This window comes from Corvus brachyrhynchos, unplaced genomic scaffold, assembly GCF_000691975.1.
Source record: "Corvus brachyrhynchos isolate BGI_N302 unplaced genomic scaffold, ASM69197v1 scaffold961, whole genome shotgun sequence".
In the NCBI taxonomy this organism is placed as follows: domain Eukaryota; kingdom Metazoa; phylum Chordata; class Aves; order Passeriformes; family Corvidae; genus Corvus; species Corvus brachyrhynchos.
Genome location: NW_008236008.1, coordinates 24,281 through 36,338, shown reverse-complemented (window position 1 = coordinate 36,338; position 12,058 = coordinate 24,281). Strand labels below are relative to the sequence as shown.

General features: G+C 37.5%; 1 protein-coding gene across 2 annotated transcripts in view; it reads left to right on the top strand.

Annotated features, from left to right (window-relative positions):
• LOC103614155 (phosphatidylinositol 3,4,5-trisphosphate-dependent Rac exchanger 2 protein) overlaps positions 1–12,058 on the top strand; it is an 83,322-nt gene that overhangs the window by 47,635 nt on the left and 23,629 nt on the right. For both annotated transcript variants that reach the window (XM_017730966.1, XM_017730962.1), the window contains 3 exons: positions 2,295–2,396; positions 4,125–4,286; positions 11,991–12,058. In XM_017730966.1, the coding sequence (XP_017586455.1) occupies positions 2,295–2,396; positions 4,125–4,286; positions 11,991–12,058 (332 nt within the window). The remainder of the gene's footprint in view (positions 1–2,294; positions 2,397–4,124; positions 4,287–11,990) is intronic.

Sequence of the window (12,058 nt, the reverse complement as noted above, 5' to 3'; positions counted from 1 at the left end):
TTAGATACTGACTTAATCTAAGGTTGAAAGGAGTAGCCCCACAAGTAATCTTTCACTTTATAAGACAAGTAAGCAGGGGTTTGAAAATGTTAAGTATGATAGTCCTTATGGTTTTTCAACAGCAAAACCAATTTCCGTGTTAATGTTGAGCTTGCTAATAGTTGACATTAGTTGTTAAAAGAAGGATTCAGTATGGAATGATTTTTGTGTTTCCTCCATGGTGTCCTGTGGTAAAAAGGTCAGCTTTGAAATATGTAGCCTACTATATTGGAACTTAAATACCTGAGGAGGTGTCCATGGATATGCTATCAAATTTTGGAGTGATCAGATTTGATCATTACGTTTTGGGACTGGAGAGCAAATTACCCTATCAGCAAAGTATCACAGATGTGTTTGAGAGAAAAAGATTCTGCCAACGCTGACAGTATAAAAAGGCTTTTTAAAATTTCATTATTATTTTTAGCATGCAGTAGGGTTTCACTACTGCTGGACAGAGTTCTTGGGGAAGTTGTCCTGTTGCGGCTCCCAGATGTTTTGAAAGATACCAGATCTGACTCTCCAGCTGCACTTACTTACAGCCAAGTTAATGAGCAGTGTGGGAATATTGTTATTGTGGGAGATACTGGGTAACATGAGGCACCATCTGCCTTTTTGCTAAGAATCTCGTATTCAGAAATGTATATTCATAGTTAAAAACTGCTTCAAAGTTGTCCTATTTTTCCTTGGTGGTTGACACAGTATCCTTCACCTTGTCCCAGACTGAGGAGCTTCATACACGTGGTCCTTGTATTGGGAGCAGCAAGGCCAGACTCAAAAAGGAAGGGTGAATGCTGACTACAGAGACAAAAAGCAAAATACTCTGGAGAAAGATTGCAAAGAGCTTGTTTTGTGAGAAAGGAAGCCAAGCGTGCAGTTGTGGCAGTTCATGATGTGTCAGTGTTACATACTCATGGGCACATGCAGAAGGCTTTCACATCTGGTTTGGGTTCCTCATAGATTTGTAGGATTAAGTGGCAGCAGTCTAATGTAGAGAACAAGACATCTGACTGTATGATTTGAAAGCACAGTCAAAGCCTTCTGGGCATACCAAAGGGTCCAGGTCATTAGAATTGTGGTTATCTATCAATAACTGGGAGCCGAAACCAGACTTTTGAGCCTTTGAGTATAGAGACAGTTGTTATAGTAACTATATCTGCATTGCCATTATCTTACTTGGTCTTTATCAGTAAAGCTTTTGTGTTGACAGGTTAAGTGAGATCCTTTAGGATAAAGTATCCTTTAGGATAAGACAGAAGTTGGTTAACCATGAGTACAGGGTGGATGTGGAGATCCCCATAGCAGCACTGGTTATATGTGTGTTGGGTGGCCACCCAGTTGTATAGCCTCTGTTCCATCAACAGTCCACATCCAGATCTGTGGCCTGTGTCGACATCCCATCTGGCTGCCTTAAACAACTTTTGTTTAGTGTCCTCAGTTTAGACAACTTGTTCTTTGAAGCTGAGATTATCTCATACCATTGCATCACAATTCCCTCTGATGTCTCCATAAAATAATTGTCATCATTACTTTAGGTCTTTATGTACTAACACTTAATTCCAGCAATTCCAAATATTTGCTGTGATGTCCTTTGCATGTTTTCTTATCCCCAAAAGCCCATATTCTTTTCTCTCTCTCAGCTGCTTTTATTGGGTACTTCTACCCAATATTGAATTTACTCTCTACTTCTGAATTGGATGTCTTGTTGAAGCTATTTAATAGCCTTTTGCCCATGACTTAAGGATATTTTATTCATTGCACATCAAATTTAAATATAGAAGCATGAAAAAAGAACAGGTTTTTTTTGAGGTGTGTATTAGGATGGCCATGCTCAAAGATTCAAACCATCTTTGATACTACTTAATACTAAAAACACATTTTAGAAACAACAGCTATAGTGGTCACCCTGAAATATTTTTATTTTTGTTTGTTGACGTCTGAAAGCATATTCTGAGAATTTTATTTACTGTCTTTTAGTTTCAAACTTTAGGAAAAAGTCCTTTTCTTCATCAGACTGGATGAAGAAGGTGCTTAGGCGAGAGGCCTGCATGATGACTTCCTTGTCATGTGCATGATTTCCTTGCCTGTGTATGTGTTCTTTTGACAGTCTTGCAAACCTCCCTCCTTTTATGTATATATGTATTTGCATAGTCTATGTATACTTTATCCAAACATTGCTGTATACCTATGCCCTTGTCTTTATTTCTGATAATTTTCTTGGGATTTTTCAATAATTTGTGAACCTGTTCCCACTCCAGAATTGCATGCTCCTTGGAGGACGCAAGAACACAGATGTACCCTTGGAGGGATATCTAGTAACGCCAATACAGAGAATATGCAAGTATCCCCTTCTTTTGAAGGTACTTACAAGATTTTTATTGAGGGCTTACTGCTTCCTATGTAAGACTGGTTGCTAAGCATGTGTCCGAACTCCAAAAAAAATCTTTCTACACAGTGAATTATCTCTTTATTAAGGTATTGCGCCCAGACTTGCTCTCATTAAAGCTGGTGGCAAGCCTTCTGACATCAGTATTAAAAGAACTGAGGATCTTGGCTGGATTGAGATGATTAGCTCTGTTCTGCTTCTAGTTGTAAGGTTGCCTGTCCATTGTTGGACAGAAGTGAGCCATTTGGGAGAGTTTAATGAGCCTAATTTCAGCTGGGTTTGACCATGTCTTTGCTTAAAATGCTTGGGATAGCAGAGTTTGTTGGTGACATACTTTGATGGTGTTAATTTATCATCAACAAACTGAAAATGAAAAATATTAATGATTTTTTTTTCATAAGAAAAGCTGTAGAGTAACAGTAAAGTGCTGTAAATGTTTTTATGTACATTTATATGTTTATTCTTATCATATTGTGACACCTTAAATCAATGAAAAATGTTAAATGTGGTGATAAATGTTAGATATTTAAACCTCTGAATTTGTAATTTACCATGTTAGGAAATAAAATACAAGAAAGTAAATATTTTAAGCAAATTTTTGCTTAACAAATTAAGGTCTAGTATTGCTTATAGTTCTAAATTGTGAGAGGAAAGCCAGAGCAGACTCTGCTCTAAAAGCTACCTGAAGCACAATTATTGGACAGTAATTTTCACAATGCATGTGTGAGCTTTGATCTGCAAGATTGCTAGTTGTGAGGCATATGACATAAAAAATCTAAAAAGAAATACATTAGAATAAAAGTTTTTAAAGCAAATTAAAAATATAATCATTACAATGAGGTATGAGTCATCCCAGATAGCTGTGGCTTTACAGTTCCCTTGGTCTATTTTGAAATTATTTTTCTATTCTATTTTTTGAAAGACATACAGCTAAAACAGGGAAAAATGACTAATGAATTACTGTAGAGTAATGAAAGGAGTACATTAAGTAAATTTAAATACAGGGTGTGGTGGCAGCAGGGTTAGGGTTTTGCAGGGTATTCACTGAGGGCTGTTCTCAGCCAGCCCAGCTGTAAATGGGTAGTTGGTAGTTTGAGATGGGAAATCTCAAACAAATGCTGGTGACTCCACTTTCGTTTATCAGCACGGCTGCCAGCACCATCTGAAATCAGTGAGTCACCTGAGCTATTGTTCAGTGCTTTGCTGCATTGCATGGGTTCAAACAATAGTGTGGAACTAAAGGAACCTGTGATTTCTGCCCTGAGTTGTGGAAAGGCAGGTGTTAATTTTGACATGGGTGAACTGGTGTATTTTTAAGCAGAATTGTTATTCTTGCTCTTGAACAGTTGCATCCTGCAGAATATAAAAAACAAACAAACAAACAAACCCAAACCCCAAAGCTTAACATGGAGAAACATTGTTGGGGGAGAAAGTGGCTGAAGTGCAAACTTCTTCCTAAGTCATGATGGTTATTTATTGCTAGAAATTAATTACTCTTGAGTTTTAGTGTTCTACTAGGACACAATGTTAGAGGGGTTACTACTTTTCTACTTAGTAAAACACTGGCTACTTTCTTTTTGTATGCTGGTTTTGTTTAAGTCTCCTATAATGAACCTTTAGAGATCAAAGACTAGTTTGTTTTTTCCTTTTATTTTCTTTTCTTTTTTTTCCATTTATTTTTTCCTTTTCTATGTCTAAATAGGAATTACTGAAGCGGACTCCAAGGAAGCACAGTGACTATGCAGCCCTAATGGAAGCTCTCCAGGCCATGAAAGCTGTCTGTTCCAACATAAATGAGGCCAAGAGACAAATGGAAAAATTAGAGTTTTTGGAAGAATGGCAGTCTCATGTTGAAGGATGGGAGGTACTGTCATAGGATTTGTTGCTTTCTATGTTGAGGAGGGGGTAATAGTTTTCAATAAGTATGTTTTTGAGATCCTGAGGTTCTATCAAGTCCTCGGTTTTGTGAAATCACAGCTTTTGAGATCTACTCTGTAAATTATGTTGTCCATGACTGAGCGGTGCTGTATAAAATAGCAGACTTCAAGGAAGAAGGATTTTTATTTAGTGTTTGTATTAACATATATCTGTGCACACATACACATCTAAAAATCCTAATTTAAATGCTGATTTGATTTTACTGCTGTCTTATGCTGGCCTAGCAGCACTTTGTCTGGAAAAAATTTGTTTGTTGTTTATTATTGGCTTAGCATTGAGTCTGTAAGTTTTTGTCAGCTTGTAGGTAGTCTCTTAATATTGGGTGACCTGAACTAATGTAAACATATGCAATGGAATCTGTGTGAGAGTTGTGGGGCTTTTTAATAGTTTGCAAATGGAAGAGCTTTAATGCTCCAAGTTTTATGAAGTAACCATAAATCTAGTTCTGAGTTAGAGTTTTAAGTAGTAACCAGAAGAGCCACCCTTTTCTCAAGAAAACAACAAGATCAAGTAGTTGTAGCAGCAAAATCTTCCTTTTGAATTACCTTGAGCACTATAATTAGTTCATATGGAAAGATAGGTGCAGATAAGAGTGTATCTTTAAATTGCCTTAAGTGTTTTGTATTGACATGTCTGAGCTGTGTGCACTGGGGTGGAAGTTTCAATGAAAGACATAAAAAGCAAACAGTGTAAACATATTCAAAACTGACTTCAAAAAAACCCAACACAGTTTTTTTTAAGAGGCAGATTTCAACATGGAAGTTGTTCTTTGCTTTTTTGAATACTTTGCTCAAATATGCTGCTACTCTTCCTGAGAAATCTGCATAAGAACTAGAGGAAGAGGTTTCATCTCTTTAAGCTTTGTGGAAGGCTTGCAGACTGGGAGATGTAGCAGGAAAAATGTATTTGCTGTATGTTAGTCTGGTAGCTGAAAGATCATGTCTCAGACTATATAGTGGGAAATTTCCTTTGTATGGTGCTGAGGAAGGAAAGGGTTGGGGACACTGATGGGACACTGAAGCAGAGAAAGCCTTGAGACAGACCTGTCTGAACTTTAACTGACAGAGTTCCCCACGATGTCTGACAAATAACAATTAGAATGTTGACTAGAACAGACAACTTTTAAGTAAATATTTGTAGTAATAGATAAAAAAGCAGAAGTAAGAAATAGTTTCTGCATGGCTCTGTTCCCTCCCTTCACCTCCTGATTCTGCTGTACCTGCTGTTTCTTGAACTTGCTGTGCCTAAGGATATGCTCTGGTTCTGCAGTAGTGGATTTAGCTTTCCCCTGCCCTCCAGTATGATTTAGCAGAACAAGCCATTATTTGAAAGGAGCATAGATCTGAACAAAGACCCCCCTAAATACTACCCATGACACCACATAATTATTTCCTGTATGCTCCATGTGAAATCTCCTGATCAGTGGACTTTTGCAGACCTTTGTATGTTTGTTGTTAATTGAGTAGTGTGGGAAGATTTGGTTCATTCTAAATGTGGATTAAGTGACTAGTTTTACTTTAATCAAAATTCTTCCTTTCTTCAGTGCATTGTGTGATTTGAAATGTTTCGCTTCAGGTATTCTTTCCTTGTTTAGCAGCATTTTCAAGAACTGCTTTTCCATTTCTGGCAAATCATCTCATGCTGGAGCTCAGTGCATTGTAATCTTTTAGTACAGGATGGTCACTATGAAATTCTACTGAAATTCACTGTGCTCATGAGAAGGAATTTTAGCCAGTAGAAAAGTGATATAATTGCTGGTCCACATTCAGACAAAACTTTGCCCTTATTTTTAACTCTCAGTCTGAAATAAAATAAAATAAAAAAATTCAAAACAAATGCCATTGTATTGTTTGTAGGATTTTTAAAAAGAAAGGACTAATACAAAGTAAACTTCTAAATGTTGGAATTGAGAGGAGGTCTAGTTGACATCACTTAACAGCTGTTTCTTTAGACTAGGTGAAAATGTCTTTCTTCTTGTAATTAGCTTGAAGTTGCTGTCATCAGCAGTAACTTGGAAAGGTTAGTGTATCTGAACATTTAAATGCATTGGAAATGCTTGTGTGATAACCTCATGATAGAAGCAATAGCAAGTTAAATGCTTATGTTGCTAAATACATGGCAAGGAAATTTGCTAAATAACCCTTATTGCCTATCACCATTTTACTCCTTCTATTATTTTAAACTTTTCAATTAAATTTTCTGCTGCGCTACAGTGATTAAAATTCTTCTACTTGCTTCCAATGTCTGAGGCATAGATATTTGTCAAATCCATCTTAATGAACACACTCAAGTATAAAGTTACAGTATTATTAACTCAATGCATTATTAGTCATATAAGTTGGTTAAGAACTTACTGTTCTCAAACCTACCTCTGAACAGGGAATCCACTTTCCTGCATTGTTTCTTCTGAATTCTTGGGAAAACATCTGGTAGGAAATATGGTTGCTTTTGGAAATGTGTTAATGAGAAGAGGTAAAAATAAAGAAGGAATGATAACAGTATGGACATAAGCCTTTGAAACAGACTTATTCTCTCTGTGCTCAGAATGTATTCTCTACACTGTAACTAAGTAATTTCCTACCAACCTTGGTGGGTTGTTTTTTTGGCTTTTTTTTCACCTCCCCTCTTCCTAGATTTCATTTCAGGATTTCACCTGTGCTTGAACTCTGAAAGAGTGCCATTGTCTTAGAATCGGATGTTTCCAGTAGAGTTACATGGTGTTTATTGTATTTTAGCTGATCGGGTTTGATATCATATGGCAACCACAGGGTTCACAATCTGGCAAAATTGCCTTGATCTTAATATAAGCATCTTTTTCAGACATAGTATAAGGTTAGTCCTTGAAATGGTAAGAATTCCATAGCATGTGTTAGAGCTAACAGTATTTTGAATGATTCCCAACAACAACTACAAAAAAAAAAAAAAAAAAAAAAGTTCCTGAATGCAATGTTTGAGAGAGGATTTAATTAAATAAACATCTGGTTTTCTGCATTGCTGAAAATAAAGAGGCAAACTTGTTGGAGATTTCCTTCCAGAAGGAAATGCTTAGCACATTGCTTGGCCCCAACTGGAAGGAAAGGGAAAAAAATAAAGACTATTTTTAGAATTTGATCAAAGCATGACTTGAATTCCTGTACTTAAGTGTCATAAAATGAAGCTTGTGTTTATTATGATAAAAATACAGATTCATGGAAAAAATGGAACATCTGTTTCAAGAAAGATGATTTTCAATATAATTACTTTCTCGCTTAATTTCCTCAGTGGTTAAATTTATTGGCCTGAGTTCAGAACTTGTGTAGGTGGCTGTCTCAGCTGGAGAATGGCTCAGCAGCTGAAGGAGTCTTTCAGTAAAATTTGTGTGGATGTTTCAGTGAGAGAAGAAAAAGTAAAATTGTTGCATTTGTTGTAAGCTGCAAGCTGAACAACCCAATCTGAGTCATAGGCCAATTTAGTGACAGTAGCATGGGGTATTCTGTGCTTTTCCATTCCAACATATCACCAAGTAATATTTTACTGGAGATTTCTGTTTTAAACTCTGGAATTTCTAGCACTTTCACGTTTTATTTGTTTCCTATGTCCATGTGCAAGTACAGAAGAGTAAGTTAGTATTAGTCTGTAATTTCTGACTTACCACTATTAACATGCTTGCCACTGACTCAGTATAGTCAAACCTCTCTATTTGATGGAAATTTGCCCAGAATATACTGATAAGTACCTTTTTTTGTAAGAAAAAATACCAACCAATGCTGCTTTTCATGTCAAGGTAATAAAAATAATTTTTTAATATCAAAGAGGGATATTTAATGAAATGAGGATGAAGGAGGTTTTGTTTTAAATTTCTTGTGTATAGTCTCTCTCCTTGCTGTGCTTTTATTTTTCGATATGGTCATGGTAGCCCACATTTCAGACCACTCGCCTCAACTGCTTCTGTAGTTGGAATGATAGGTGTCTGACTGGCAGCCAAAGGTTATCAGAAGCCAGTTATACCTAAATAGCCTGCAGGCTCCAAGATTTTATGGGCTTTTAATTTCCACACCAGCGATCTTCAAAAGGCTCAGAGTCTTTGGTCCTGGTGTTACCCACAGGAGAGGATTGCTGTACAGTCTTTAGCGACCCAGTAGGATACAGGGAGGCAAAACTAGTCTAGATTCACAGTATAAGCCTGCTTTGCAGGTCATTTTTTCCCCAACTGAATTATTTATATAATTTCTTGGAAGATGATTAAAATAGGTTTGTTTCTACAATACAGGGCATTTTCAAATTGACAGATTACAAAAACACTGGTTTCACTGAAAATAGCCCATGATTTCTACTTGCAGGTACTTTAAATGTATAGAAGCATGAATAGCATAGTAGTAGTGATTTTACATTTAGGTTGAGCAACTCTGTTAAAGTGGGGATGTTGCAACACACGTATCAGACAACGAGGCCAGTGGAAAAGAAATATATATGGACCGATTCTTGCTAGATGTTTCAGAGATGTTTATTTCTCCAGCCGCATGGCCGGGGCTCTGCCGAGGAACTGTTCCAGTCACGGGACCAAGGGTCCTTCTGCCCGCGCAGGGAACACAAACCAACCAATGGGAACGAGGCTGAGCAGGGGCAGGGAAACCCCGTGTGTCCCCTCAGGGCCCCTCTCCCCGGACCACATGGCGGGGGGAGGGATCCCAACACAACGCTATCATCTTCTCTTACAAGCACTGAGTATAAGTGTCTGTGAAATCTTTGAAATAGCAAATTGCATTTCAGGTTCAAGTTGCTCATATTGGAAATTCCTGTGGTAGTTTCAGTGCAAACACTTAATGAAAACGTGTTTGTGTCAGAAAGTTCTGATAATACTTGTCCCAACAATATTGTAGGTAGTGTAGTTCAGTTTTAGCTGTGCAGCAGAAAGCCTCACCTGCTTCTGGGACAAGGATGACCCCTCGTATGCTACTGCAGCATTGAGCCTTCCCCCATGAGAGGGACAGCTTGGAGCTGGATAAGTGAATTGTCCTGCTGGGCTGGATATCAACTGTAGCTTGGTGTTTCTGCTGAGAACCCATGGGAGGGTTTAAGGTGTAGCTTCATCTTTCATGAGAGCTTAATATGGTTGTCCCCTTGGTGGATATGGCAGTGCTTGTGTGTGCTCTCTGCTTCATCCTTCTTCAGGCATGTTTTTCGTATCGAAGGGGTGTGGTGGAGAGCAGTGCTCACCCCAGATGTAGAAACAGCAGTGCTTTCCCCTAGTATGCCCTTCTTTTTTTTCTCCATTTCAGCTCTGTGCCCATCCAAAGTCTAGGAACAGGCAAACCCTAAGTATTACACAGGCAAGGGAGTGATGAGATTTTTCTGCACTAGCAGTGTTATGTAGGACAGCAAGATGTGACTTCTGATCCTGTTTTCTTATTCCCTTGGACTTCAGCCAATAAAACAGCACTAACAAAATTCACTGACCTGCGGTCTCACCAGCATGGGTTGTGATCTTGTCAGAAGGTATCTGATAAGTGACATTAACACTGTTCACTCTTTGGATGAAATGTCTCCAAGGGAAAAAAGTATCTCTAGAACGTTGTTTTCATCACCTAGCAGTTTATACTAGAAAGTGAAGAAAATTAGGAGGATAACATTAGGAAAGTAGTAGTAATGTGATACAGGTGGCCGTGACTGCCATACTGTCACATTGAGCTTGAATCATGAATGAAGCAATTGTAAATAAGTTAGGTAGCCTGATTTATAGATACTTAAAATATATAGTAAATGTGTTATTTTTTGACATGATGCTGGCACAGTAGCAGATCTTGTTAGGACTGTTGGGAAGGGTTGTATTTTTCTATACTGAAAATGAAATTCTTCAATAAGAAAAGACAAAATTTTTTTATAAAACCCTTTCTATTAAAAAACCCCATCCTTTTGTAGAAACCTGAAACTTCTAGTACAATTTTGAAGCCTTAAGCTGATTTTTTTGGGCATCCTTACAAAAAGATAACATTTCTCTGCAAAGTTGAAGTTTTCTGTAAAAACAAACCAAGACCCTTTAAGATTATCCAACCTTTTAAAATGCTAATTCTTAGTAAGTACTATACCAGCAAATTTGAAACACAGAATAAGATACTGTTTACTCGTTTTAATACACGAAAGCAATGAAATGGAATAGAAAAAAGTTACCCGCTTTTCTGTAATTGTGGTCAACAAGCATTTGCCTAAATTATATCACCAAGTGTGCTTTTAAGATGTTTAAGTGTGTGATTTTGAAAAAAACTGTAAAATTAGCATGCTGGTGCCAATGCTGTCTTAGGAAGGGAAATATGCTGTAGTGGCTATAGATGACATTCATCTTGGCTTGTTTGATCACTTGATCCTGAGTGGAAGCAGGAGTGGTTAGTTAATGTAGATCCCGAAGTGGCTTTACTAAGAGACCTGAATTGTGTTGCAGTGTGATGGTTGTGCAATCTCACTTATCTCTGTAAACAGACTGCATTCTCCTTAGGACAGTCTGAGCTATTGCTCAATATTCACAGCTGTGACATACAAAGGATGAAAAGTAGGATGAAGAACTGTGAGAGCAGAATGCGTGATCGCTTCTTGGCTCTTAATTGAATCCATTTTTCTTTGGACTACTGTGGTTAAATCAAGAACAGGAAGTAACTGCAGCTATCACATGCGTAAACCATTCAGAACATGTGTAGAGGACAGGAGAGTCTTGGCTTCTGCAGGTTTTCCAAGCTGATTTGATTTCTTCAAGCAGGAAACTCTTCAAACCCATGGTGTATGCTTGATGCAGGCAGCACAATATAAAATAAAATTATCAATAGGATTGTGTGTCTGGATGCATATAGCACAGGGACAGCAGCTCTGTCCTACAGGAGCATGATTTTTCAGACTAGCAAAATACACCTCGGAATTCAAGGTAGGCTTTCTTGGGTGGTAAACTGCTCATTACAAGACATAGAACTGCCATGAATTTTTCATATAAATATTTTTCTTTGTTAAAGTTACTTCTCTTTCATCAACTTTTATGAAAATGCCTGCTGCCTTTGCACACGAATGATCTATCTTGAAGCAAAAATGAGGCATGGGAAGTTTCATCCCAAACATCTAAACCTTACCAAAATTCTGACACCTTTGGAGTAGGTTAGGAGGAAGTATACTGGACAGTCCTAGCTGCACATGCCACTGTTAGCTTTGCCCAAATTTTGTATCTTGCTCCTTTTTTGATTTTTGTGTTTAGCTTAATCTAGTGTAGAAGTATATACCCTTAATGATGTTCAAGTCCCAGGTTGCTTCAGCTTCCAATTTCATCATGGCATAGATTATGTCTTGTGAAACCCGATTTTCACACATGTCTGAATAAAGTTGCTGAGGATAAGACTTACTGGATAAAGTTGGCTTGATTTTCAGGAGAGGTCTCTGCATGAAAGTAATATAATCTGGAAACTTTCGTGATTAAACCGTATCTATTCACAAAGCTGGTATTAAGCATCATTACAGATTATTACATAATTACAATGCAATAAATTACCATGATTTGTATTTTTAGTCTTTCCAGAGAATCGTTATACTTGTGAGTTTCTATAAGAAACTTTTCCTTACTGGATGCAAAGTGCTTCAGTTCTCACTAAAAGATTAATCTCTTTCCACTCAATTTTAGGGGTCCAACATCACAGACACATGCACAGAAATGCTGCGAAGTGGACTACTACTGAAAATTTCAGCAGG